The 26,405-nt window shown below is 42.9% G+C and overlaps 1 protein-coding gene across 4 annotated transcripts in view; it reads left to right on the top strand.

The window, feature by feature from the left end:
* Positions 1-22,072, top strand: part of itfg2 (integrin alpha FG-GAP repeat containing 2) — a 119,020-nt gene extending 96,948 nt beyond the window's left edge. For 3 of the 4 annotated variants that reach the window (XM_041215430.1, XM_041215431.1, XM_041215432.1), the window contains one exon: positions 13,296-13,704. In XM_041215430.1, coding sequence (XP_041071364.1) covers positions 13,296-13,405 — 110 coding nt within the window. In that variant the 3' untranslated portion in view covers positions 13,406-13,704. Of the gene's footprint in view, positions 1-13,295; positions 13,705-21,777 lie in introns of those variants that run through there. The other variant, XR_005946379.1, reaches the window with a different exon arrangement.
* Positions 22,073-26,405: the final 4,333 nt, after the last annotated feature.

Raw genomic sequence — 26,405 nt, 5'->3', positions numbered from 1 at the left:
AATCCACTGCAGGTTGAATTCCATTCTTGTACTAAATATGACTTGAATTTAACTCTTCAGGAAGGTCATCGACATCTGCTATGATTTATTAGCAAAAAAAAAATTCACCTTTGTATTTTGAAGAATACTGAATGAAAGTAAATACAATGAGTGGAACTTGCTGTTTTTGAAACTAAGTGCGGTGGCAGGCGGGTTCCATAGTGCGTATCCCACTGCTCAGAATGGTGGGAAATTGCACCTGATTCCGTGCTTGGAAGCTGAGTAATTATGCAAAGGCAAATATCTCTCCGAATCACCTGGCGGGTCAGTAGCTAATTCGTCTGCCCCCACCGTTATCTGATGGAGGCTAAGGTCCGGGCACCATTTTCAAACACCACCCAAGCGCACACATCTCTCTCTAGCCCACCTGTCTCTAGCAGACCTTTAGAGATGTCTGCCAAACAGAAAAAGAAGGCTGCAAGTCAGAAGAAAAGTCTGCACCTCGCTTCAGCCACGACACCCTCCAGGCCTTGATAAGAGGAGCGCATGTGCATAGGGCTGTACTTTTCCCCAGAAAGCATACCAGTCTCATCTCTATGGCCTGGGAGGCCGTCGCAGAGGATGTCAGCACAGCTGGTCGCCCAATATAGGAAAAGAATGAATGATCTCATTCGCTCTAGCAGGGTATGTCATCCTTCAATTCCCTCCAATGTCAAACTCTCATCATAGCATCATGTACTCAAAGGGCGGCTCTTTTCAGGGACTTCACATAACCATTAGCAGGGGGACACATATCAGCACTGATTGTCTCACAGAAACTTTCACATCGCCATCATCTCATTTGTCATGCAGCTCACATTCCATCCTCAGTCCCTACTAGAAAAGGCTCACCACACACAGGACATGCATCTTTCTCACCCTGTGCTCCATCCCTTCACGTGCCTATCTTTTGTCTTCTTCCAGGGACAGCTTGCCCAGAACAGGGAAAGATCACAGACTGGGAGAGGAATGGCCCACGTAATTGCCCCCATGGAATTTGAGGAGGATGCTGCCAAGATCACTGGGGAGGACAGGGATCATTCCTGTTGGGAAGGGCGATCAGATTGTCCCAGCAATCTAGTACGGATCACAGCTCCATCAGTTCACCATATCCTGATATTCACAGTGAGTGACATGCAATTTTGTAATCTGCACGCTTATGAGCTAACACTCTCTTCTCTTTCTTATAGGCAGCAGCAGATCTAGGCCCGTAAGGCTGGCCAACATAAGTCTCAGCCCCCAGACCATGCCAGATGAGGAAGCTGAGGATCATTACGCTTGCCTGCACCCTCCACCAGAGCAGAAACTCACACTTTGGTGGGGCATTGTTCCAGATTCAGCTCGGGCTCACCTACTGAAGAGCACCTCACTGACATGTGCCCACAGCAGTTGGAAGCAGGGACAGCCCACGTCTCCAGCACTCAGAGAGCTCCTGGAGACCAGCCACCCGCTCAGTCTGAGTCAGACGATGAGCCTTTAGAAGCAGCCACCAACTCAGTGCTGGAGATGCTACAACAGACGGTGAGGAACATCAGGCAGAGATTCGGCAATCACTCAGCAGACTAGAACAAAGGATGGAGGAGTCTATCCATGTTCTGTCTGATGTCGTGACCCCGACATGCGAACATCCTGAGGTCACCATAAGAAGGTTAGCAACTACTATGGAGACCTTGGTCCAGCAGGTTTTTACCGGATTTGCGTTCGGCCCTGGATCCATGGCCACACCCCTTGGTGGACACCATTAATGTCTAGGTGACAGGGGGATGAGGCACCTTGACCTCCCTCCAGGTGCTCCTTCTCCTCAAGGAGTCAGGGAGGGACTCTCGGGCACCCACAACGAGGATGAACATCAGCTGGACACCTCCAAGGGTGTCCAGCCACTCAGAATCCCCTCTGCCCGTGACTCCATCCACTCCAGCTGCTCAGGCCAAGGAGAGTGCATCCGCCCATGAGCACAAGACTCTTATTAGGCTGGGACCCTCCAGGCCTTGAACCACCAGAGGACTTCCACCAAGGTCATCACAGGCATCAGAATGTAGCAGTCAGTAGGCTGCCTCCACCTCTGCTGTGAATGTTGAGGCTGCACCCAGGCATAGTAGTAGGGTTAGGAAAGTTAAATATTGAAGTCTTTTAGGTCACGGGTGTGCAGCCACTGTAAAAATATTGCACTTTTGTAAATGCATTTGATGTTTATGTGAATGGCTTGGCCAACTGAAGGTTGTGATTAAGTACATCTGAATCCTCTTATTTTGAGATGTAGCCTTCCACCCATAGTGATAGTATCCCACTGTGATTTCGGAATTTTCCAGACCTTCACGCCAGTGGGATTTTCCATCCCGCCAATGTGAACAGAGATTCAATGGCTCGCCAGCCTCGGGGAAACCCGCCGCAAGGGGGCTGGAAAATTCCTGCCTGAGATTCACATTCATGTGATGTCAACCTCACTGATGACAGTTCCCACACCCTTGTGTGATGTCAGGGAGATGTGTTAAAATCTTTACTGCATGTGTGTGAATAAAGTGCTTGTAACCCTTCTTCCTCATGAAACACCATTGTGTGAGGACAGCTCAGCAGCCTTGAGGGATAAATGGCACTTGGGTCTCCTCAGTGGTAGTGCCAAAGGACAAGACGTGGACAGGAAGTGGATATCTCACTGGCCAATGTAGTTTCTCATTGATGTGGCAACAACTGCTTCGAGTAAGTTTTCACAGCATTCTCGCTGTTGCGTCGACTGTCACTTCCCAGAGCAAGCACATATGGGGTGCTGCTGACTTACATAGAGATCATGGCCTGGTGAATCATGAATTTGCAAGAGTGAATGCTGCACTAGCTCTTGATGTGACAGGTTGGACATCCCTTTCAATGAAATGGAATGGAATTCAAGGCCAGGAGAAATATGGCCATCTCCACTTGTGTTCACTTCACTCCTCCTGGAATCTGGTAGCAATTAAAATGGCACAGACATGTCTCCCACGCCTTGCTTCATTGATGGTGTCGTCCCACGGAAACTGACCTTCATCACCCTCTTGAGATCCCTGGGCCTCCTGGTCGTCATCCTCCAGTAAGGGATCATCTCTTTGCAGTGCCAGGTTGTGAAGGGTGCAACACACACACATGATGCGCCACCTGAGCGGTTCAAACATCTGAAGCACATCTTCAGAATACCAATGACCTGCTTTATTAGAGATCATGTGGAGCTGCGAGCTGTGTTGTACCTATCTTTCGAGCCATCCTGATGCTGACCCACCGGTGTCAACAGCCAGCATTTCAGTGGGTATCCCTTATCCCCAAGCAGCCATCCCTGCAGACGCTCAGGCCTTTCGAAAATCTGAGGCACTTGGGAGTGACTCAGGATGTATGAGTCATAGCAATTCCCAAGGTATCTGACACAAATGTGCATTATGTGCTTCAGATGATCTCACACCAGTTGAAAATTGATGATTGATAAATAGGGCTGCTGCCATGGAGCCCTTAAAGCCACATGAGTACAATTGATTGCACCCTGCACTCTTGGGAAGCCTGAGATAGCTGCAAAGCCATTGAATCTCACAACCTGGCTATCTTTATCAAGAGCAAACCTCAGATAATGATGTGCCTTGCTGTAGAGGGCATTTGTGACCTCCTTGATGCACGTATGTGTAGAGGACTGGGAGATACCACATAGGTCCTCTATGGATCCCTGGAATGACCTGCAGGCAAAGAAATTAAGTGCAGTAATCACATTTAAAGCAGGGGATAGCCTCCCACTCCATAGGACATTAGGTCTTCACGAAGAGTATGGCAGATGTAGTCTACCAGAACTCAGGCCTAGCAGATGTGTGCAGCATTGTCTCTCACTCATCTGTAAATAGCAGAGTATATTCTAGGTCTGGCAGGTTGCTTTTGTTGTCTGGGCCTATCCTCCTGACCCTTATGTTCTTGCTGTGGCTCCCCTTGACCTGGGACCTCAGGCTGGTCCTCCTCCTGAAGCTGTGCTCGGCATCACCTCTCTCTCCTTCTCCACCTTCATTGCATTAAATTATTCAAAAAGGCAGCATTGATCCCTGGATCCATAATTGCTTTATCCTTCTCTCTGAAATGAAATATTGAATAGATTAATGATTAACGGGTAAACATCGTGAAGCTCACAATCTGTAACTGTTAGCAACTGTAATGATGTATAAGTGGTTTCTGCCTCACTAGCCTTGTCGCTGATGCAGCCTTGTATCTGAGGTGCTAATAGACACATCATGCAACCAAGACGCCATTCCTGAGACTTAACAGCTGAATGCCACAGTGGTTGGAGAATGTTTGAATGACATGCATGACCTGATCTAGTTCAGTGCTCCAATCTCTGATCCGGTATACTAATTAACAATAAGTTGCTCATGATTAATGACTGGATACCCTTTGGGCCGTAATGAATGCCAATTCTGGAAAGTACATGACAGTCGTCCATTGATGGGATGCCATATATACTGCACCTGTGTCTCAATAATGGTTGCCGGCATTCCCAAATTTCACGTTTCTCTGTATTAATGTGGAAATGCAGCGACTGAGATGTTAATCCATAGACCCCTACATATCCCTGTTACAGCCCTGAAAAAGGCATCGATTCCAATGGCTATCTTCTCAAGGAGGTTTTCCTCCTTCCCCTCAGCTCAGACTCCAGTTTACTCTTGTGGCACCTTCCAAACCCACGGCTGCTACCATCTAGACCAGGGCAGGAAATGCATGGGAACACCACACATGGAACTTCCCCTCCCAGCCACACGCCATCCTGACTTGGAAATATATCGCCGTTCCTTCACTGTCGCTGGATCAAAATCCTGGAATTTCTTCCCTAATAGCACTGTGGGTACTTACACTACAGGGACTGCAGTGGTTCAAGAAGGTAGCTCATCACCACCTCCTCGAGGAAAATTATAGGGATAGGCAAAAATGTTGGCCTAGCCAACAAAACCACATCCCATGAGTTAGAGGCACCCCCAGCAAGTGCCCCTTAGTCTAGCAGTATGCTCCTCCAACACAGCTTCAGACCGCTGCCATTCAGATTCACTTCTACTTTCAATTTATAACTGTGCCATATCTTCGATAGGGCAAGATGGTGGTTTCAACTGAATACATAGCTCTTGCCCCTCCTTGGAGTTGGATTACATCCATGCATAGCCCTGCAATGTGGCCCCCTGCACCCCATGACTGTTTGAATTCTCTGACTCCTGACTGCAAGCCCCGATCAAGGACTTTGACTTTCAGTGAGTTTCCCTTTGCTCTCATGCCTGAAGACTACCTGTCTCCCTTCCCAATGCCTTATGAGTATCCATGCGACGCAACCCCCTTGTGCCACACTAACAACCTCCGCACCTCCCCCCCCACCCCCTTCTCCTCCGCTTCAAACATGTGGTATCCCATTCACCCTTTGTCATCATTTCAGTTTGCCTTGTCGGGCTCCAGCTTCCCACCCCTTGGTCTCCCCTCTGCCTCCCATCATTCACCCTCTTTACTCCCTTGCAAAGCCTTTCTCCCCCTCTGCCTTCCATTGTTCTCCCTCCCCCCCAAGCCCTTGCAAATCATTCCAACCCCATTGGTCCCTGTTTATTTCCCCACACCCCTACAGCCCTTGCAAAGTCCTCCTGTCCCTTTTCCCCCCCCCCCCCGTGTGCTTGTTCCCCCCCACCCCCTCGGGAGCAGACCAACCCTACAGTCCCAGTAGCATGGCATTCCACTGGCATCGCCATGAGACCCGAATAGTGGTGTGGCAGGTCGGCTATGTATGTTTCACTCAACTCAAAGTCGTGAGCAAAGTGAGGCCCGATCGGTGCATGCCACTCTTTTTCATAAAAGATTCATACCGACGTGATTTCCCACAAGAAGCTAATTTAATGAGCATTCATGAGATGGTAATGAATGTAAATGGTGCTCAAGCCACTACTTGGTGGGACACCTGACCTGCCATTAATCCACCATTGAAAGAATTGCAAACTATCTTTACACTGACGGGTGTCTGACTGTGAGGCCCAGAGAGCCCCATGACTGTCTCTACTCTTTGACTCCTAAATGCAAGCCCCGACCAAGGACTTTGACTTTCAGTGAGTTTCCCATTGCTCTCATGACAGAAGACCATCTGTTTCCCTTCCCAATGCCTTCCCTTATGAGTCTCCATGCGATCTATCCCCCCCGTGCCACATTAATAACCCCTCAATTCTCCGATTGTTTTCCACTAGATTCTCTGCTCCCACCTGCCACAAAACCCGCCACGGGCAGGATGGAAAAATTCCGCCCAATAAGTGAGCTTCAAGGGTTGGATTTTGCCAACCTAGCATTGAGCAAACCTGCACCTGGCAGCTGGAAATGAATATTCTGAAACTTTATATTTCCCAACTGATTCCTGCCTGCCGCCCTTTTGATCATTGTGGAGACATGGCAGGTCGCAAGCTGACATGCATTCAAAGCGACGTCAGGTTCAGTGTTTTAAATACCTGTCTCAATTTTAAATTTCCCTGAATTTAAGATCTTCTGGAGAATCCTATTGTAGAGGTGGGAACCTTTTGACAGGTAAATTTAAAAAGTGTTGCCAACTTCAAATGTCATAATTAGATGCTTTATGATAAGTATGTTTTTAATGCAGTGATTCATCATAGGGCTCTGTCCCCAAAAGGTAAGTGACCATTAATTAACTAGCATTGTATGTGTGTTAAGATGTATTAGATTACTCCCAGTGGACAAAAAGCTCTAATGCATTCAACACTGTTAAGAAACAGATATTGATGTGTTATCTGGACCTTGTGCTTTGATTTTTACATTGAATTAAAGTCTAGCCATCTTTGATAAAAACTGAATAGATTGACTTCTTTGATTGAAAGCCTATCTGTTGAGCTTTTGAAAACACTGGCCAAATGGCTTTATTGCTGTCAGACCTGTAGAGTTTGTTTATACAGATTTGCAATGGAATCTCATTATGAATGTCTGGCTGAGTTTCAAACCTCATTACTGGATTTAGCTCAGCAGGGATTTGTTTATGTAGCAGGGAAGGGGACTTTGAGCTTTGTTTGATTGACAGTTTTATTACAGGGTTATGTTTCTTTGAAACGGTTTTTGAATGTCTGTTTGTTTATTTTGACAAATTTATGAGCACTTAGGAGTAATTTTTTCAAGTGGAGCTTTAATTACTTTGTGCTAAAAACAAAAAACAAAAAACTGCGGATGCTGGAAATCCAAAACAAAAACAGAATTACCTGGAAAAACTCAGCAGGTCTGGCAGCATCGGCAGAGAAGAAAAGAGTTGACGTTTCGAGTCCTCATGACCCTTCGACAGAACTAGTTCTGTCGAAGGGTCATGAGGACTCGAAACGTCAACTCTTTTCTTCTCCGCCGATGCTGCCAGACCTGCTGAGTTTTTCCAGGTAATTCTGTTTTTGTTTTTAATTAATTTGTGTTTGATTGACAGTTTTATGAGTTACTAAGAGGAGAAATTTATTTCAAGTAGTGTTTGAATGGATGATTGTTTATTCTGATGGTTTCATCATCATTTCATAGACTTCCCAGTGTTATTACAAAGCTCCTTACTTTGGCCATAGTGGATAATGGGTGAGCAGGTAAAGAGGATGCTTGGGGGTATGGAAGGGGCATGGACGATGCATGGGGGTGGGTGGGGTATGAGCGGTGAGGTCTAGGGGGCCTAACAATTAGGTATAGGACTGGGCTGATGCCCCAGTGAAAGTAGGTCTTCTAACCTGCCAGCATCAGTATCCGCCCCTGTTCCCACCACCATCCTGCTTCAGGAGGTGTCAGCCCCAACTCCAGCCTGACCTCGACTCCCCAGGGGTAAAATAACGTGCGTATGGATTTTTACGGGAGGCGGGAATGCAACATTCGAAAATCTGATCCCAAATGCACCAGGATGTTGGCAGCAAAAGATCATCTTAGGATTCAAATTTCCTTCCCTAAAGGACATTAGTGAACCATTGGGTTTTTGCAACAATCAAGATTAAATCAGGATTTAGCTCATTCTTGGTCAGATTTATGACAATATCACTGTGCCCTTCCCCCTGTACCTACAGATAAGCCAGGCCATACCTCTCTGGATTTGTGATGCCAACTTCACCAATTAAATAAAGCCTTTACAGACTCAATCCCAAAAAATTGGTCAAGGTCATGGTGGAAGTTCAATTCATGTTGGATAGTGATTTAATTGAATCCAGTCAAACTAGTTAGAGTTCTCCTGTCACCCTGGTACCAAAATCAGATGTTCTCAGAGTCTGTATCGATTGCCAAAAGGTTAATGCAGTAAATAAGGTGGACACCATTCCAATCTCACACCTCAAAGATAATATTGATAGGATGGGGAACTCAGCCTTTGTTAGCAAGATAATTTGCTTAAAGGACATTGGCCAGGCCCCTTGACTGACGAAGGGTCATGAGGACTCGAAACGTCAACTCTTTTCTTCTCCGCCAATGCTGCCAGACCTGCTGAGTTTTTCCAGGTAATTCTGTTTTTGTTTTGGCCAGGCCCCTTGACTGACTAAAATAAAATTCTGCTTTTACGACCCCAGATGATCTGCAATTTGATACAAAAAATGCACTGGCTTCATTTCAAAGATTGAGTAATTAGGTGATTGTTAGGTTAAGTAATTACATTGTGTACAAAAATGTACAGCAACACCTAAGAGTGGTCAAGTCAGGCATTTGAGAGCTCTGTTTGACAGTCTGGCCAAATCTAACCTTGTCATAAATCTGGCCAAGAATGAGGTTGCCAAGGCCAAGGTCACTTACTTAGGACATACAGTGAGTGGGTCAAAGTAAGTGTTGATGCGAGAGGCCAAAGTTCAGGCAATAATACTTTCTTAAACCCAAGACAAAGAAATATGCAATTTTTTGTTAAGTATGGAATCCCTAATTTAAGCACAGTTGTTAGCCCACTGACAAATTTGTTGAAGAGAAACATGAAATCCAAATGATCAGAGTCATGACAAAAGGCATTCAAAAAGTTGAAAGTGATTTTGATAAATGAGCTGGTTCTTTCAGCCCCAAATTTTAGTAAACCATTCAAGGAGGCTAGCAATGGCAGTGACATAGGGGTTGGAGCAGTACTTCTCCAAGATGATGATGCTGGTATAAAATGGCCAGTTAGCTATTTCTCTCAGAAGCTTAAAAAAATCAAGGGAATTACTTGACCGTCGAGAAGGAGGCTTTAAAGCCTGGTACCGGCTTTTCAACAGTTTGAAGTGTATGTAACCAGTAGTCAGGCAAGTACTAGCCTATAAAGACCCTAACCCACTTTTGTTCCTTGAAAAGCTCACAACAAAAGCTGATGGGGCGGCAGTGGCGTAGCGGTATTGTCAGTGGACTAGTAATCCGGAGACCCAGGGTAATGCTCTTGGGACCCGGTTCGAATCCCAAAGCAGATGATGGAATTTGAGTTCAATCAATAAATTAAAAGTCCAATGATGACCATGAAGCCATCGTCAATTATCGTCAAAACTTATCTGGTTCACTAATGTCCTTTAGGAAGGAAATCTGCGTCCTTATGTGGTCTGGCTTATATGTAACTCCAAATCCACAGCAATGTGGTTGACTCTTAAATGTCCTCTGAAATGGCCTAACAAGCCACTCAAGCTGCTATAAAGTCAATATGGAAGGAGACTAGGTGGACCACCCAGGCACCGGACAAGACAATGGTAAACTCAGCCCTGTCAACCCATGCAAAGTCCTAACATCTGGGGGCTTGTGCCAAAATTGGGAGAGCTGCCTCACCAACTAGTCAAGCAACAGCCTGACATAGTCATACTCATGGAACCATACCTTACAGACCATGTCCCAGACACCACCATCTCCATCCCTGGGTACATCCTATCCCACTGCCTGCAGAGGTGGCGGGTGTCAGGAGGGAATTTCCCTGGGAGTTCTCAACATCCCCTCGGACCCTCTCCCAGTCTGTGATCTCATGGCATCAGGTCAAACATGGGCAAGGAAACCTCTTGCTGATTTGCACATACCACCCCACCACCCCCCTCACCTGATGTTTCAGTACTCCTCCATGTTAAACACTACTTGGAGGAAGCACTGAGGGTGGCAAAGACGCAGAATGTACTCTGGTCAGGTAACTTCAATGTCCATTACCAAGAGTGGCTGAGTAGCACCACTACAGACCGAGCTGGCTGAGTCCTAAAGGACATAGCTGCTAGACTGGGTCTGTGGCAGGTGATGTGGGAACCAACAAGAGGAAAAAAGTACTTGACCTTATCCTTACCAACCTGCAAGGCTGCAAGGTGGATTGCCTTTAAAAGCTCTTAACAAACTTAATGCCAGTTACTGGCCAGTTCCAGTATCATTACTGGAACTTCTGTACCTGCAGAGATAGATAGATAGAGACATAATATATATATATATTTCGCTGCCCGTCCAAGCCAAGCAGCCTTTACATTTTTTTGGAACCCTCATCCTCAGGGCTGAGGTTTCCAAAAGCAAATAAAAATAAAATTTTAATTTTTCATTAATAACATGTCCCTGCTCATGTGACGGAGTTATATGTGGGGATATGTTTCATTACATTTTTATTTTTAAAATTTTTTTTCACATCTCTTCATCTCCCTGAGGAAGATTATGAAGTGCTCACTCGTGCGCATGTGCAAAGTTTGTGCTCAGCTTGCTCGCCCCCTTTCGCCCCCCACCTCCCCCCGCACAGGCAGCACTGAGCACTGCCGCTCGTGTTTCACACAGCGGGCCTTAATTGGCCCGCCAGCGTGAAATCGCAGTCCAGTGCTGATCGTTGGTGGCGATCGGCTACCCAACCGCCCCTGCTGAGCCCGCTTGCCAAGGGCAGAATTTTGCCCCCAATTATTTTTTCAGGTGGCTTGAGGGTGGGGGTCAAATTAAGGTGTCAGCTATAAGAATGGCCCAGTGAGGTCAATATTAAAGTAGTGGCTACCATTGGAGGGAGCCAGGATAAACAAGCCCAGTTAGGCCTCAGGTAAGGAGATAGCATCACCTACCTTAGAGATAAGAACTGGGATAATTCAAGCAAAGTTTAGTAAATGTGGATATTTACATTTTCTGACATTCCATACTTATTCTATGGGACTATTTATTGGAAAATTACAGGCCCATTATCTCCCACCAATTGACATCAGAACACATGAGATTTTCAAAAAAAAACACTGCTTGATGCAAGGGAGGCATAACTAGTGGTGTAAGCTCAAAATCTTCCTCTAGTTTTGACTCTACAGAAAGTAGCATGACAGCAGGAATGAATTGAGTGACTAAATAGAATGCAAACATACACAATTGTTAAGGTGCAAAATTCAGATGAATAGTGCCTCCTTTTTGAGGTCCAATTCAGCGCCTGCAGTGTGTATGCCCAATTTGGTGAGCACCATATTGGTGAGGGCTTAATGCGTGCCCACCAGAGATGTGCAGAATAAGCAGATCATGATGGTAATCAGTGTATAATGCTGATTTCATACCAGTGCTGCCATTTTGCAACTCAACACTCCAGTTCACACCCTTTGTTAATCACACACGGCTGACTGCTCAGGAAGGATTCCAACTAGGCCTATTTAAAGGGATCATCAACTACTTTCATATTAGTTGCTGATTGATCTATACAGACCATTAATACAATTGTAAAAGTGGTGGTTTCTAAAGTTCCTCAAGGTTGGTAAAGTCTACAGGGAATGGTGTAGCAGATGCTGAAAGACTTGATCTTGATATCGAGACTTCTACACAAACCAGTTGCTCCCAGGCATGCATGCAGTGGTAGGTATTGCCCTTTGAATAAGGCATGACTGGAAGAGTAAGCAAAGGCAAAACAGAAAAGGACAAGCTTCTAGAAGAAGGAGGAGGGGGAGAAGGGGTCTCAGCAGGAGAATATATCCATCCATGCTACTCTGAAAGGAGTTCTTCTAACTGAAACTCAGTAAGGAACAGTGCGTGAAATGACTGTGCTTCAATAAGGACATCCTCACTGAAATCTGCCATTTGCTGTAGCCACAACTGTGACTGCACAGCAGGGCAAGGACAATTGCCATTGTGTGTGAAGGTGATCATGGTGATGAATTTTATGTGTTGAGTTTGTTCCAAGGTGGAGCTGGAGATATTTTTAACATCTCGCAGTTTGCCTCCCACAGTTGCATAAGAAAGGTCACTGCCCCTCTCTATTCAAAGAGAGCTGGTTACATTTCATTCTCTCTTGCAGAAAGCAGCAGGTGGAACAAGCATGTAGCTTCGCGAAGTTTGTAGGCATCAGCATAGTATAAGTTGCCTTTGACTGTGGTCACATCACTTTGCTACAACTGGAAGGGATTCTACTCAATGTCCAATACTCAGTGAATCTTGCAGGTCAATGCCCGTATCCTGGCAGCCATCATCATGCCTTCATTTATCACAAACTGCTTACCACCCATATTTGAGTTACCACAACAAACCAAAGTGGGGCTACTGGGCAATTTGCTGATGATATGGCTGATGACTCCATTGCACAACTCAGGCATATGTCGGCAATATGCATACAATGAAAGCTATGCTGCTACATGGAATGTGATAGATTAAAACATTAGAACGCTGAGATAATGCTTCAACTTCCTGGAATGTTCTGGAGGAGTCCTGAAGTACTTGACAGACCAGATGTCAAAATGCACAGTCCACAAGTTATAGGATGAGAATCTGAGAAGGAGGAAAAGGAAGGGAGGAGACAGCCTCTTTCTGTCCAGGTTGCCCATGAACAATTCATCCGACTGCAATATCAATGAACATGACTCCATTCTCCATTGCTCAACTGGTCTACAAGTTATTTTCCCTCTATAGTATACATCACAGCGTACGCATGGCTACAATGCAAAAATAAACGCCCATACAAAGTAAACATTCCAAACCAAGTTTATAAATCAAAGCATGCCATATTGTTTACAAAGGTCAGCAAATCACCTTGCTCTTTTGTGTCCCTTTGCCCAAAAAATGTACAGGATTATGCAAATTCCAATTTGATGGGTGCAAGACTTGCCAAATATAGTGATGAACTCATTTGGGGGGAATGTGGTGGATGTTGGGGCAGATCATCGGACAATTTCTGCTTTGTTGAATTCCAGAAACCTACCTGTGGTTTTACAGTATTGGTGGGATTTATGCCGGTGTCAGATTTTAGTCTTGGCAGCCTGGGATTATATTTAAAAAATTGCAAGCTGCTTTGTTCTTTGATCATTGCCTTCTTGAACTGGCTGTCTTCCTGAGAGAGTATGAATAGTAAATTAAGTAAATTATCTAAGAAATCACTCATATTTCTGTTTTGTCTCTATGTATTTCAGGTGTAAATAACAGCAGTGCTGTCCAAACCATGATTCACCAGACACTCTACTTTCCTGACCAGCTTCAGGACACAACCACAAGGAGGATAAATAGCGACAAACTATGTTAAGCTGGAACTATCTGATCAACCATGAACTATTTGGGGGGAAAAGCAAAGAACGTAAGTTTTTATTATCTAGGTTGGTAAGCCAACAGGACAGGCTCCACATCCCTCCACATCATTTTGAGGCATCCTGAGACTTACGTTTGAAGAATTAATAACTATCCCTGAGCAAGAGGAAAGATTGCATTGACTGTGCAACACGTTTGCCATATTTATTCCCATATATAATCAACATGCAAAGAAGGAAGGGCATTAAAAAGAATGTTTTAACATATTGTCCAAAAATAAAACTAATTCCTACATGGTATAGCCTTTCTAGTAATCTTTGTCAACACTTGCAGAGGAATACCAGGAGAATATAATATTCCCAATGTTACACATAGAATGATAAAATGAAGAATGTAACACTGTTTGTTTTTCTTTCCCAATTTAGAACATTTTCTAACTGCCATCAATAGAGTATGCCCTAGCATAGAGTGTATGAGAGGAGAAAGAAACAAAGTTTGCAAAGCAATTTTAATGAGCCACAAAGCATCTCTATGCCCTACAGAATGTGAAGCTCTCGCTGAGTGGAATCTTAAACCTTATAAAAAAATTTCAGGCATCGGAACCATTTCCAGGTCTCAACGCTGCAGAGGTCAGAGGTGCACCAACAGTTGGAATCTCTGGGTGGCAGCCAATTAACAAGCAGCTTCTGTGTTCACCATCCAATTAAGGATGGTGGGCAGGTTCCCGAGGTGGAAGGTCTAATAGGAGGGCCCACAGCACTGGATGAACAGCAGGCCCCTGGCAGAGGTAGTAACTCCTGGGACCAGTAATAGAGTGCTAGGGTGCCTTAAAATGGAGGGGTTAGAATATATTGCAGAAATTAGACATCCAATCTCTGCATGGTGGAACCCAGAGCCTGCAAAATGACCACTTTGAGCTTCCACCAAAGTTGCAATGCATTCAAACATGGTCTGTTGTGATGGCCCTAGTACAAGATCCTGCAAGGCCTGCACAATCTTCATAGTTGACTGCAGAGTGGTGATATGAGATGACAAGACATAGGTTGGAAGCAGACTCCTCCAAACTCTCATGATATTAAATTCTTTGACATGCATTCTAATAACTTGTGTAACTACTTGTATGAGGTGGGTAGTTTTCTCCTCATGGCTGGGATCCTAAAGTCTTCATCTTTGTTGTTCTCAGTAAAGTGTGTTTTGACCTCCAGTGACCTCTCTCTGGTATGCCTCCAAAAGTTCCTACTACCCACTGATCATCAGTCTTTTGCATGTGTAGCACACTACAGATAGCATGTGGTATACCATTGTTTGAGCTGGTAGGTGGGAGAGCTGGAGCATGTGCTGGTGTATTCTCAGCAGGGTTGAGCTCTTCTGAGGTGTCTTGTTGGGCAAGAGCCTCTTGCTGTTGAGAAGGCCTAGGTGAAAGAGAAAATGGTCAAGAATCAGCATGACTGACTGGGTTGATATTTTCTTGAGAAAATTTTAAGAAGGGAATTTGATGTCCTGAAACTTGACAAATATTTACTGAGAGGAATGAATGGATGCAATTAATCTGCAGGGATCTGCCAAGGTAAATCACCAGCCTCTCCTTACATGATACTTGTATATTACTCTGCCAGGCCCATATGTTTTTTTTAATCATTCACATAGGTATTATTGGATAGACCAGCATTTATTTGCCCATTCTTAATTGCCCTTGAGAAATTGAGCCACCTGCTTGACCACTGAGTGACTTGCTAGGCTATTTCAGAGGGCAGTTCAGAGTCATTACTTTGGAGTCTTATATAGGCTGGGGAAGGACAACAGATTTCCTTCCCTTAAAGGGCATGAGTGAACCTAGTGGGTTTTATGACAATCCAGTAGTTACCTGGTCACTATTACTGATATTACTATCACTATTACTAACCAAACTGCTGTGATTAAATTTGAAATCATGTCTTCAGATCATTAGTCCAGGCCTCAATCATTAACCCAGTAACATAACCTCTGTGCTACCTTTCCCAACTAGGCTATCTTGCTCTAGTTGGATGAAATTATAATGTAGGCAGTCCTCCCCTGGTCTTGCTCTTCTCCACAACATTATGCACGATTATCAGAAACGGAGTGGGGATAGATTGGAGAAAGTTTGTGAGGATCTGTTGAAAAGGTATGTAGCAACTTGTTATATAGTGTTGAGAAGCAAAGGTGATGCAAGATGGAACAAGAATGGGAGGTGGTGAATGTAAAGCTAGGTGGTGAGGAAGGAGTGCCGATAGTGGTTTTGCAGGTGTATTAGTATGTGGTGTGAAGATCAAAGGCAGAGGTGAGAAGAGTGTGCTTGGAATGAGAAAGAAGTGTGCTCTTGTGTTTCTATATTGGAGATGTGATTGCGAAAAGGAAATTGTCGAGAGCGATGGGGGGGCGGTGAACAAGATGAGAGAGATGTAGATATAAGGAGAGCTGTAGTTACCCTTGCTGCTCTTGCTAGATCATCGAACCTCTCTCCTTTCCACCCAGGCCCTGTAGGTGATGCGAGAGGCACTGACCCTTTCAGGCACCTCTGTCCAACCCTACTAAATGATGGTTTTGGGGATTCCCTGCAGGTTTTGAAGGAAAAGCTGCTTCCTCCTTGAACTTGCATCTCCTGAACTTGAACTTTTGCGAAGCCATCTGAAAAGTGGGGAGCAACCCTTTGACTCATCTATTGAAAATGTGATTCACAGTGATGGAATTTTTTTTAAGCAGGGATACGACATTGTTTTAACAGGTGTGTCTCTGCTTCAAGTCAGCATCAAGAGTTGCACTGGAAATTGTGCATGATCTGGGTGAGCTAGCTGAATCACACACCTTCAGAAAGGCAACCTGTCAGTCTTATTAAAATGAAGTCCAGACAATAAAACAGCCCCAGCCTCAAGCTGAAAACATTATGGTGACCTGATGCCTGCACCAACTCCCACATGCACGATTTGTGTGTCAGGTTATAGTTGGAGAGATTTCAATGGTTAAGTTGAGATATTTATTATCTTATAGTTTTGGTGATTGAATAATAATCGTTTTTTTTTAATGTGTAACTAAACTGGAATCTCATTTCACGGTTTCCTTTCGTGTTTGTTTGTAAAATAATATTGAGAACGGAAATCATAGCCAAACATAGTTTGCAAAAATTAGGTAGTTTTTTTTTAAACAAATGTTATGAGGTAATTCTGCAGATCTTACTGAGCTTGAGATCAGTATGATGAGCTGTCTCGGTCTACTTCTGGAACCCCAAAACAGTTATGTCAGCTGTGTCCTTGTGATTTGTCCTAAAAAGCTATTCAGGCTAAGTTAATTGAATATTTAAATTTTAGATTTTTGTTGTTTGTTATTGTGTAGTGTGAAGATCAAAGGAGGTTAGAAGAGCCTGCTTAGAAGGAGAAAGATTACAATATCGCTATTGTAATGGTGATTGCGAAAAGAGAATTGTTGAGTGTGATGGGGAAGGTGAACGAGGGAGAGAGATGTAGATATGAGGAGAGGATTAATTAACAGTTACGGAAGAAACTTAGGTAGATTGAGTTAAGATACAGATCAACCATAATTAGTAGAATGGTGGAACATGTTCTGGGGACTGAATGGCCTATCCCTATTCCAATGATGGGGTCAATTGCCAGTAATTTCTGCAGGGGTGCTCAAAATCTCCTGATGTAACTTGGGATTACTGTGGAGCAGCAATAAGCAATGTGAATAGAACGCTAAATTTTATGGCTAAGCCAGTTTATTATAAATAAGTAGGTATGATTAATTTTGAACACCATGACATAAAGGAAACAATCAAACTATGGAGGTGGTCTAGTGAAGAGCCACAAGGTTGATCTCTAGCTGAATGGCAGTTTACACTTTTTTTTCAGGGTTTTCACTGATCTCTTATTGAATTTAGCTTTAGTGATTGGGGTGCCCTTGTGAAAATTCTACCCTGCAGTGTGCAATGTTAGCAGAGGGTTTACATTTATGCAATATGATGTGTTGGAGCCATAAACCTAGCATTATATTGCATACCTTGGTACATTAGAATTATGTTCATGTGTGTGTTATTTCTATTTCCAGTCGTGTTGACATGACCGTTGGTTAAAGTAGCTGCATTGACATGCTCTGCTTATTTCTTTTTTCCGTTGAGTAATTTAAAAATAAGATTGCAATTACTTGTTCTCTCAAAAATACACTTCAAATAGAAAATGTATCCAAACATTGGATCCATCACCTTCTTTAACATTTATTTTTGTTGAGGGAGGGGAATTTGAAAAAAATTGTAGAACTGTTAGTTTTTCTAAGACTGTGCATTGCAGTCTCAGAATAAAGGTCCGGCCATTTAATACTGAGGTGAGGAGGAATTTCCTCATTCAGAGGCTGGTGAATCTTTGGAATTCTCTACACCAAAGGGCTGTGGAGGCTTAATCATTGTCCATGTTAAAGACAGAAAATAATAGATTTCTGGATACTAATGAGGTCAAGGGATATGGGAGTAGCATGGGAAAGTGGCATGGAGGTGGATGATCAGCCATGATTTAATTGAATGGCAGAGCAGGCTTGACAGGCCAAATGGCCTACTTCTGGTTCTATTTTCCTATGTTTTTCATTCATTCAAGTAGTAATCCTTCAGTGATATAGGCCTAAAACTCTGTTGATGCTGCGCCTGTTTGCAGGCATAAAATGGATGTCCAGGTGTATAACATGGTGGGTGATATGCTCACCTACAATATGTTGCTGAAGCTCCTGCAGGAAGCATATCACCTGTCATACTGGTAAATGTTCCAGTATGGGAACATCTGGTCCATTTCTAAAACAGGCATTCAGCCCTTTGCATATGCAAATAAGGGACCTAACACCTGTTTGAATACAATATCCTGAAATTGTGCAGTCCTGCATGCAGCCTGCGCCAAGCCTTCACCAAAACAGTCCTTCAAAAATACTTACCTGAATGTAGAGCTGGGAGGACCAGGAGTATTCCAAGTTTAGTCTTCAAGGCCTGAATTTTTCAGTCATCGGGTGCATGCAATCGGTGGGCCGGGAAACGGACTGCCGTTTGCATTCGGTCCCCAATCATGATTTCACGCTGGCTGGCCAATTAACGGCCTTCGTGAAATACGTGCTGAAAAGCTCAGCCCAGCTGGGGTATGGTTGGGCGACTATATTACCTCAGGCGCAGGTGAGCTCTGAAAGAGAGCTCCCTGAAGGCAGACAGCTGCCTCAGGGAGCTGCAGACTAGTAAATAATGAAAAAAAGCTGTAAAAAGCTGAAAAAAAATGTTCATGCATCACAGTCAAGCACGTGAAAGCATACCTCATAAAAATGCTGTCCTCAGATATTTATTTTTATTTTATTTCCTAACGGAGGTTTTGTACTGCCCTTGGATGAGGTTTCATGAAAAATGCAAAGGCCACCTGGCCAATTCACCCGTCTGCCAACCAAAAGGCTGGATGGGCCACGAAAAGTCGTGGACAATTGCGCTGTTAATGGGCTTAATTGCCCTTTTAATTGTCAGCAAGCATGCTTCCGACTTTTGCGTGTGCCTGCCAAGCGAAATATCATGCGAGTGCACGATGACGTCAGGACACTTGCCTGACGTCATCATGTGATTTTGCGCCCAATCGGTCATGTGTGCACCCACCTGCAGGACATAAAATTCTGCCCCATGTTTCTGTAGCTCTTGATGTCATAATTCTGTTTTTCTTTATTTCCTTATTAATTATCATATATTTTTGATCTGTATAAAATGATACAAATTAAGGCTGCTGGTATTGGAGGACTCAATTGTCATGTTAAGATGAAAATGACACTAATATATTTCAGGAAAGAAGATTCCCATGCCTTGTGAATGAAGCTAATAATTTGCAAAACCAGGCAAGGCAGGAATAATTGATGAATGTTAATAATACACTGCCCAATCAGAGACCCATACAAAAAATAGATCCCACTGTGTTTGCAGATCATTTTTCAGTTAATCTGATACCTGAAATCCAGTCTAATCATAACATTATATCCATCACACTTGTAGGGAGTTGCGTGTTCAATATTCAATCCTTCTTTTAAATGGCAAAAAGGAAGATATTGCAGATGCCAGAAATTTGAAATAAAATCATTAAATTCTAGAAACACTCAACATAGCATTTAAGGTGAGAGGTTCCCAGAGCAGGGCAGAGTTGACTGAGTTTTTTTCACGAAAGTTCATTAAATATTAGATAGCACAACTGATTACAGCTGGAGATAACAATGTCAAGGACAGATGTATCACAAAATTGATCTTGATGATGCTCAGAGCACAGACAGACTTGGAGAAGTTTCACAGGGGTACTCAACAGTTAACACAAAAATATCCTACAGCCCAAATGCATACACCAGTAATCCTGGTTCAGAAAATGATGCTTAATTTTGCAGTTGAACTTCAAGGCCATGTTTTGTACAATGACATTGCATGAGAAAGAACCTCCAAGCATAAGTGATAAATGAAACTTATTCTGCTATTCTGGGCAGATTTTCTGGAATACGTACCTTCCAAATACTAACCCTTGATTCCCTATGGTTTTTAATAGTTTAATTGAAATAGCAAACTTGACCCCTACTGCTATACTGAAGGCTGTCTCACAATATACAACCATTGCAAAAAATGTACCTATAGGCAAATTTCTCAAATTCAATAGCAGAAATTTCCATTTTAAACCATATTTTAGAACACAACAACAGCTTACGTTCATGAAGCTCCTTTAATACAGTAAAACAACCCAAGGTGCTTCACAGGAGCATTATCTACAAAATTTGACACTGAGCTACATAAAGACCTCACCTTGGCATTCAGTGCCCTAGTAGCCACCATAGGGTATGAATGTAAGTTTGTTTTAATCGGAGATTTAAACAAAAATATTTGATTGGGTTTTCATGAATGGGAATTATTTTAATTATAAAGTTTGTATAGTGAAATCTTTATTAGATTTTTAGAACTTCATTTTATTTAATCTCCACGTGGCTTCTGAGCTCCGCCCAGGTGGATACTGGGTGAGTTGGCATGAGTTGACATGGGGCGATAACGGACCATGGGGGGGTGGGTAGGGGGGGCATGAGACAGTTAATCCTTTAATAGCCTCCTTAAGCTGTCAATCAAACTGAAATTAGAACCCCTGCTGCTGAGATAGTGATAGATTTTGGAACTCAGCCGAGCATTCTTAGAGTCCTTGGGTAAACGTCAAGGAATAGCCATTGAAACTGCTAGAACAGAGTTTATTTAATTCACTCACGCTTGCAGCTTGATCTTTATTTTTGTAAAAGGGCTGGGGATTTAAATAACTTCACATCAAGTTATTCACCTTTCAAGAACCTCTACATCTACTCCATAAATTTGTGAGTCCCATATTGCAAGTTAAGTTCCTTGCAGCAGTCAAAATGGGGTCTGTTTGAACTGATTTAACTTGGCACTGCTGAGTTCGGTTTTCCCTCATGTGTGAATCACACCCCTCCCCCTTTCTCCTACCAGCAAAAATTGGATCTGTGGGAAATGGGACAAGACTTACACATCTAGATCCCGCCCTATATTTTGGAAACTCTGCAATGTCTCAATGATTTGCAAAAATCCAGGCTGTTGTGTCCTTGCTGGCTCTCAGCAAGTGCAGAGAGGTTTAATGTGGGAATTCCAGACCTTAGGGCCTGGGCAGCTGCAGGCACGATCCCATTATAGAGGTAGATCTGCATAAATTGTACAAAAGAAAACATGAATATACTTCAATATGGCAGGAAAATGCAATTCATGCAATGCACACTGTCAGGGCTTCATGTGCATAGGATCTCAGCAAGCCTGAATCTCTAACCCCATCACTAAGAAGAAACAAGTAAGACATTTCCATGTCTTACATATTTATAAATTTCAATTAGTTCTCTGGTGAATTTGCTAACCTGCATTCTTTTCTTCAGTTCATCTGACAGAATATAGTCTTCAAGTTTTGACAAATTCCCATTTTGTAGCTTCAACCTTTGCCAATAATTTATATCCCGCTGGCAGAATTTACCCTGTAACCTCCCATCTAGCCCATGAGTCTGTTTCTGCTTTCTGTTTGCTGCAGCATGTCATAATTTTCAACTGTTTCACTGACCCATTTTGAATTTAGCCTTGTAACATAGCCTTTCCATGTATTAATATTGTGTCTTTATTTTTTAATAAATCTATGAATCCACTGACAGATCCTGATTTAGAAATAATTAGAACTTAGGAGATTTAGCAACAGAACTGTGGAAGTTTATTTTGACAAATATGGAAATATTTGTATCCGTTGGGGAATGATCAAAAACCATCAATGGCAATTTGCATTTATATATCAACACCCAAAGACATTCTAGACAACTGTTAATGGATTAAAATTTATATTTTCTTAGACTCATGATGACCTGGATTGAAAGAGATGTTGTTTCTAGAAAGCTCCACGATTGAGTAAACAGCTCCCTCCCTCCCTCAGGCTATGTACATCTCAGTGCTTGTTCATCTGACCATGAAAAACAAAGATGATCAGAACAGAGACTGCGAGTATGATGTTTGGTTCCCCTATCTTTTTCAGGAACCAAACAAATAGTACTGTCACAGAGGAGATCTCTCACAAAGACCTTTCCAATTTTTTCAGCTCCTATCCTCATCTCCACATCCTCGTTAATTAAATACTCTCTTTTGTGGCCTCTGACTTGTTATTAGAAATGCTGAATTAGATATCACATTGGTATATAAAAACAACTCGTAAGAAGTGACTTCTTGGGATAATTGAGATTATAGTTAATGTATTCATCAATACCTTTTGGCAATAATTTTATGCCTCTACAGTGAGGGAAGGACAAAGCAGAAAAGAAGTTAGGTCATAATGTTGTTTTATATATCCTCAGCCATTGCAAATGCCACTGCACACAAGAAAATGAAGTTTGAGAGTTTGCAGGTGATGGTGGGTATGCAGTAAAAACTCTCAAAATATTTCTTATTACCTGTATCTGGTTCACTCCAAATTATTCTTTTCTTGGAGTTCAACATGGTGAAATTCTTTATCCTGTCAGTTTCTCCTATCTACAATCCATAAGGTTTGGGAAACCTAAACTTGTGATCAACTAATCACTACTTCTTGATTATCCTTGGCATCTCTTTCACTATTTTAGTCCCAGTGGTGTCTTACATTAAGACTTTCACTTTGGTTTCTCATTTCCAATCCTTCACCATAAAGAACAGAAAATGACTGCTTGAATTTTTACTTAATGTTTGGCATATAAGCTGTACAATTCTATTCAGTTAAGTATCAGATGAATAGGAACAGCAGAATATTTTCAGTATGTTTAAGAACATATGAAATAGGAACAAGAGTAGACCACATGGACCTTCGATCTTGCTCCATCATTTGATAAGATCATGGTTGATACTTGACCTCAACTACAATTTCCTGCCCGATCTCCAGATCCCTCGATTCCCTTAGTGTCCAAAAATATCTTGATGTCGGTTCTATGAGCGGAGAATTCTAAAGATCGCAACCTTTTGAGTGAAGAAAATTCTCGTCTCAATCTGAAATGGCTTTTGCCTTTATCCTGAGACTATGCCTGCTACTTCTAGACTCTATAGATAGGGAAAACAACCTCTCAAAATCTGCCTCCTGACCTGGGCAAACCATGGCCAGATTAGAAGCTCCCTCAGGGCAACGGCTGCACCAGCAGGTTCCAAGAGAAGTACTTAGAAATGGCAACAGAAGTACTTCAAGGTAAGTTGGTGTTGGTCAAGTGTTTGAAGGCTGGAAGCGGGCTTTTCTTGGAGAATATGGGAGACAATGTTAGAGGAGGCAAACACAGGGAAGAGCAGTGAGAGCAGCACGAGGTAAATGTGTGTTCAAGATTACTTATTAGATTACTGGAGTTTTTTTGCATTTTAGTTTTACAAGTATATGCTCTGAAATTTTGAAATGTTTAACATTTTTTCACTTGGGTTTTAATACTCATTATGAAAATTCAGTTAACTCATTCCCTGCCTCATGTGCTGATTCTTGCTGAGGTCTGGTGCCATGGGTGCTAGCAGTCCAGGATTTGAACTTGGGACCTTCGGGTCTGCATTGGCATATTACTACAGTAATACACTGAAAAGTGCCTTTATGCATTCACATGGTTATACATCTATTGTCATGCTGAGCAGATATGAGGACATTTCATTTTTTTAAAAAATCTGTACGCCCTCTTTAAAAAGGACACTGTTAACTTTTAAGATGGCTGTCACAAGATTCCTGATGGGCAGATATGTAGCAGTTGGAATTTAACCCTGAAAAATGTGAGGTGATACACTTTGGAAGGAGTAATTTGACAAGGACGTATTCAATGATCAGCATGACACTAGGAAGTTCTGAGCAACAAAGAGACCTTGGCGTGTGTGTCCATAGATTTCTGAAGGTGGAGGGGCATATTAGTGGGGTGGTAAAAAAAGCATACGGGGCACTTGCCTTTATCAATCGAGGCACAGATTACAAAAGTAGGGAGGGCATGTTGGAGTTATATAGAAGCTTAGTGAGGCCACAGCTGGAGTACTGTGTGCAGTTCTGGTCGCCACATTATGGGAAGGATGTGATTGCACTGGAGGGGATGCAGAGGAGATTCACCAGGACGTTGCCTGGGCTGAAACATTTAATTTATGAAGAGAGGTTGGATATACTTGGGTTGTTTTCGTTGGAGCAGAGAAGACGGAGGGGCAACCTGATCAATGTGTACAAGATTATGAGGGGCGTGGACAGGGCGGATAGGGAGCAGCTGTTCCCTTTAGTTGAAAGGTCAGTCACAAGGGGGCATAAGTTCAAGGTGAGGGGCAGGAGGTTTAGGGGGGATGTGAGGGAAAACTTTTTTACCCAGACGGTGGTGACGGTCTGGAATGTGCTGCCTGGGAGGGTGGTGGTGGCGGGTTGACTCACATCCTTTAAAAAGTACCTGGATGAACACTTGGCATGTCATAGCATTCAAGGCTATGAGCCATGTGCTGGAAAATGGGATTAGGTAGCTAAGTCAGGTGTTTCTCGTGTCGGTGCAGACTCAATGGGCTGAAGAGCATCTTCTGCACTGTGATTCTGACGTTTGGAACTTTGTAAAAACTGATCAGATACAAATGGGGGTTTAGGAACACTTCAGCCTTATCAAATTTAAACTATCCTGATTACAGACAGATGAGAAGAAGAGTTGGTGGAGGGGTGGGGGGTTTCGCTCTGTCTCTCTATCCCCTGTCCTATACTGTAACTGAATGTTTCTGCAAGCAATCTCAGTTTAACATTTTGAGATGGGCAGCTCAGTGATCAGAGTTGAAAAAACATCTTCTGTTCCTCCCAGAGATGCAGCTAAGGTTTAGAATTTTAGAATAAGGATGGTGACTATTAGGAAATTAATAGTATGCAGTTTTAGTGTGTAGAGTTTTGTGTTTTGTGAAAATTGAAAATTAGGAATGTGTACCCTAACAGGTGTAGAACAGATTACAGATGCATTTGGCAGCACCCCTTATCAAATGTGCCATGGGATAATTAAATCTCAGCTATAGGACTGTTTGGAAGGGCATTGGAAGAAGCAAGCAGAAACGCGGAGACGACAGAGGCCAACAATTGTGCACCCTCTCAACCTACTGTCTTCCTCCGCGGCAAACATGGCAGAGACTGCCATGCCAGAGTGGGGTTCTTGAATCATGCCAGAGTGCGGTTCTTGAACCAAGCCAGGCGATGCTTAACACAGAGTTGAAAATTGTGGTGTAAACCATCATCTTATGAGATGGAAGACTGCTACCACCTAGGAATGAGAGGTAGAGAGAGGTTGGAAATTACTGTTGTCCCTACTAGATATGGTGACTACTTCTGAAATGCCTTTTGGTGTCTTTATTTCTGTTTTTCTCTTGGCCACACCTAGGTATGGAAATTGTATTGGGGCGGTCATAAACACTCAAGAAATGAGCAATTATAACAATGATAAATGTTGGTGCAAATAAACATAAAACCCTTCCTATTATGATAATTATATTATACACTAATAAAAACTAACGTACCCTCTTGGCTTAACGTGAACAATGCAGTTAGTCACCTCGCTTTACAATGGCATCAAAGTATGGTGTTACTCTTTTTTTCTCTTTCCACAGAATCTTCCTGACCTGCTGAGTATTCCAGCATTTTCTGTTCTTATTTCAGATCTATAGTACCCGCAGTATTTTGATGTTTTCTTGCGAATATAAACGCTGCTTTACTGTGATTTACAATATGGGGTGGAATTTTATGGCCCCATCACAGTGGGCATAGGGCTGTAAAATGTGGTGAGCCATTCAAAAGTCCATTGACTTCTGGTCCGGCCTGCGTAACATTCTGCCCATGGTGTTGCAAGAACCACTAAGAGTGCAGCATTAATTTATCCTTATGTTTCAGATCACTGCGAGTAAATATTTTCAGTGCAACTGGCAAATCCTCTGTCATATAAACAAACAGTTATTTTGTTGTATTACCTGTTAACAGGATCATTCTATGGTGCAATGGCTCAGTGAATAAAAGCACTGTTCCATGTGGGACTGAGCTATACACTATTAATGTCTCAGGTTTGATTTCTATCTGTGCTGAGGTAATTGAATACAGCTGAAGCAGGACTGTGAGCCTACAATTGACCTCAATGCCCCTAGACTAGGGTGGTGACAATCAGCTAACATTGTCATTCCTGATCATTAATGTCACTCTTGCAGTAAAATACATATTTGGATGCCAAGTCGTGACAGGATTGAGCTGGGTCATGATGTTCCCCATAGTTAATGACCTGCCATTATACTTACTCTACAGTCACAAATGTAAACATCTACTTTGCAAAGTAATGAAGAGTGCCCAGAACTAGATTCCATTGAGTCAGTACTTTCAGATAAGGAGAAAGAAAACTAAATGAAAAAGAATCAAGTTCTTGTGGAAGAAATCGGAAAATAATTTGAAATTGTTTCTTTTTTTCCTTAATCTTAATAGAAGTATAGGAGGCTTGCTCAGTAACTGCTTTTGAAA

This window comes from Carcharodon carcharias, chromosome 21 (assembly GCF_017639515.1).
Source record: "Carcharodon carcharias isolate sCarCar2 chromosome 21, sCarCar2.pri, whole genome shotgun sequence".
Lineage (NCBI taxonomy): Eukaryota > Metazoa > Chordata > Chondrichthyes > Lamniformes > Lamnidae > Carcharodon > Carcharodon carcharias.
This window is presented reverse-complemented; position numbering and strand designations above follow the sequence as displayed.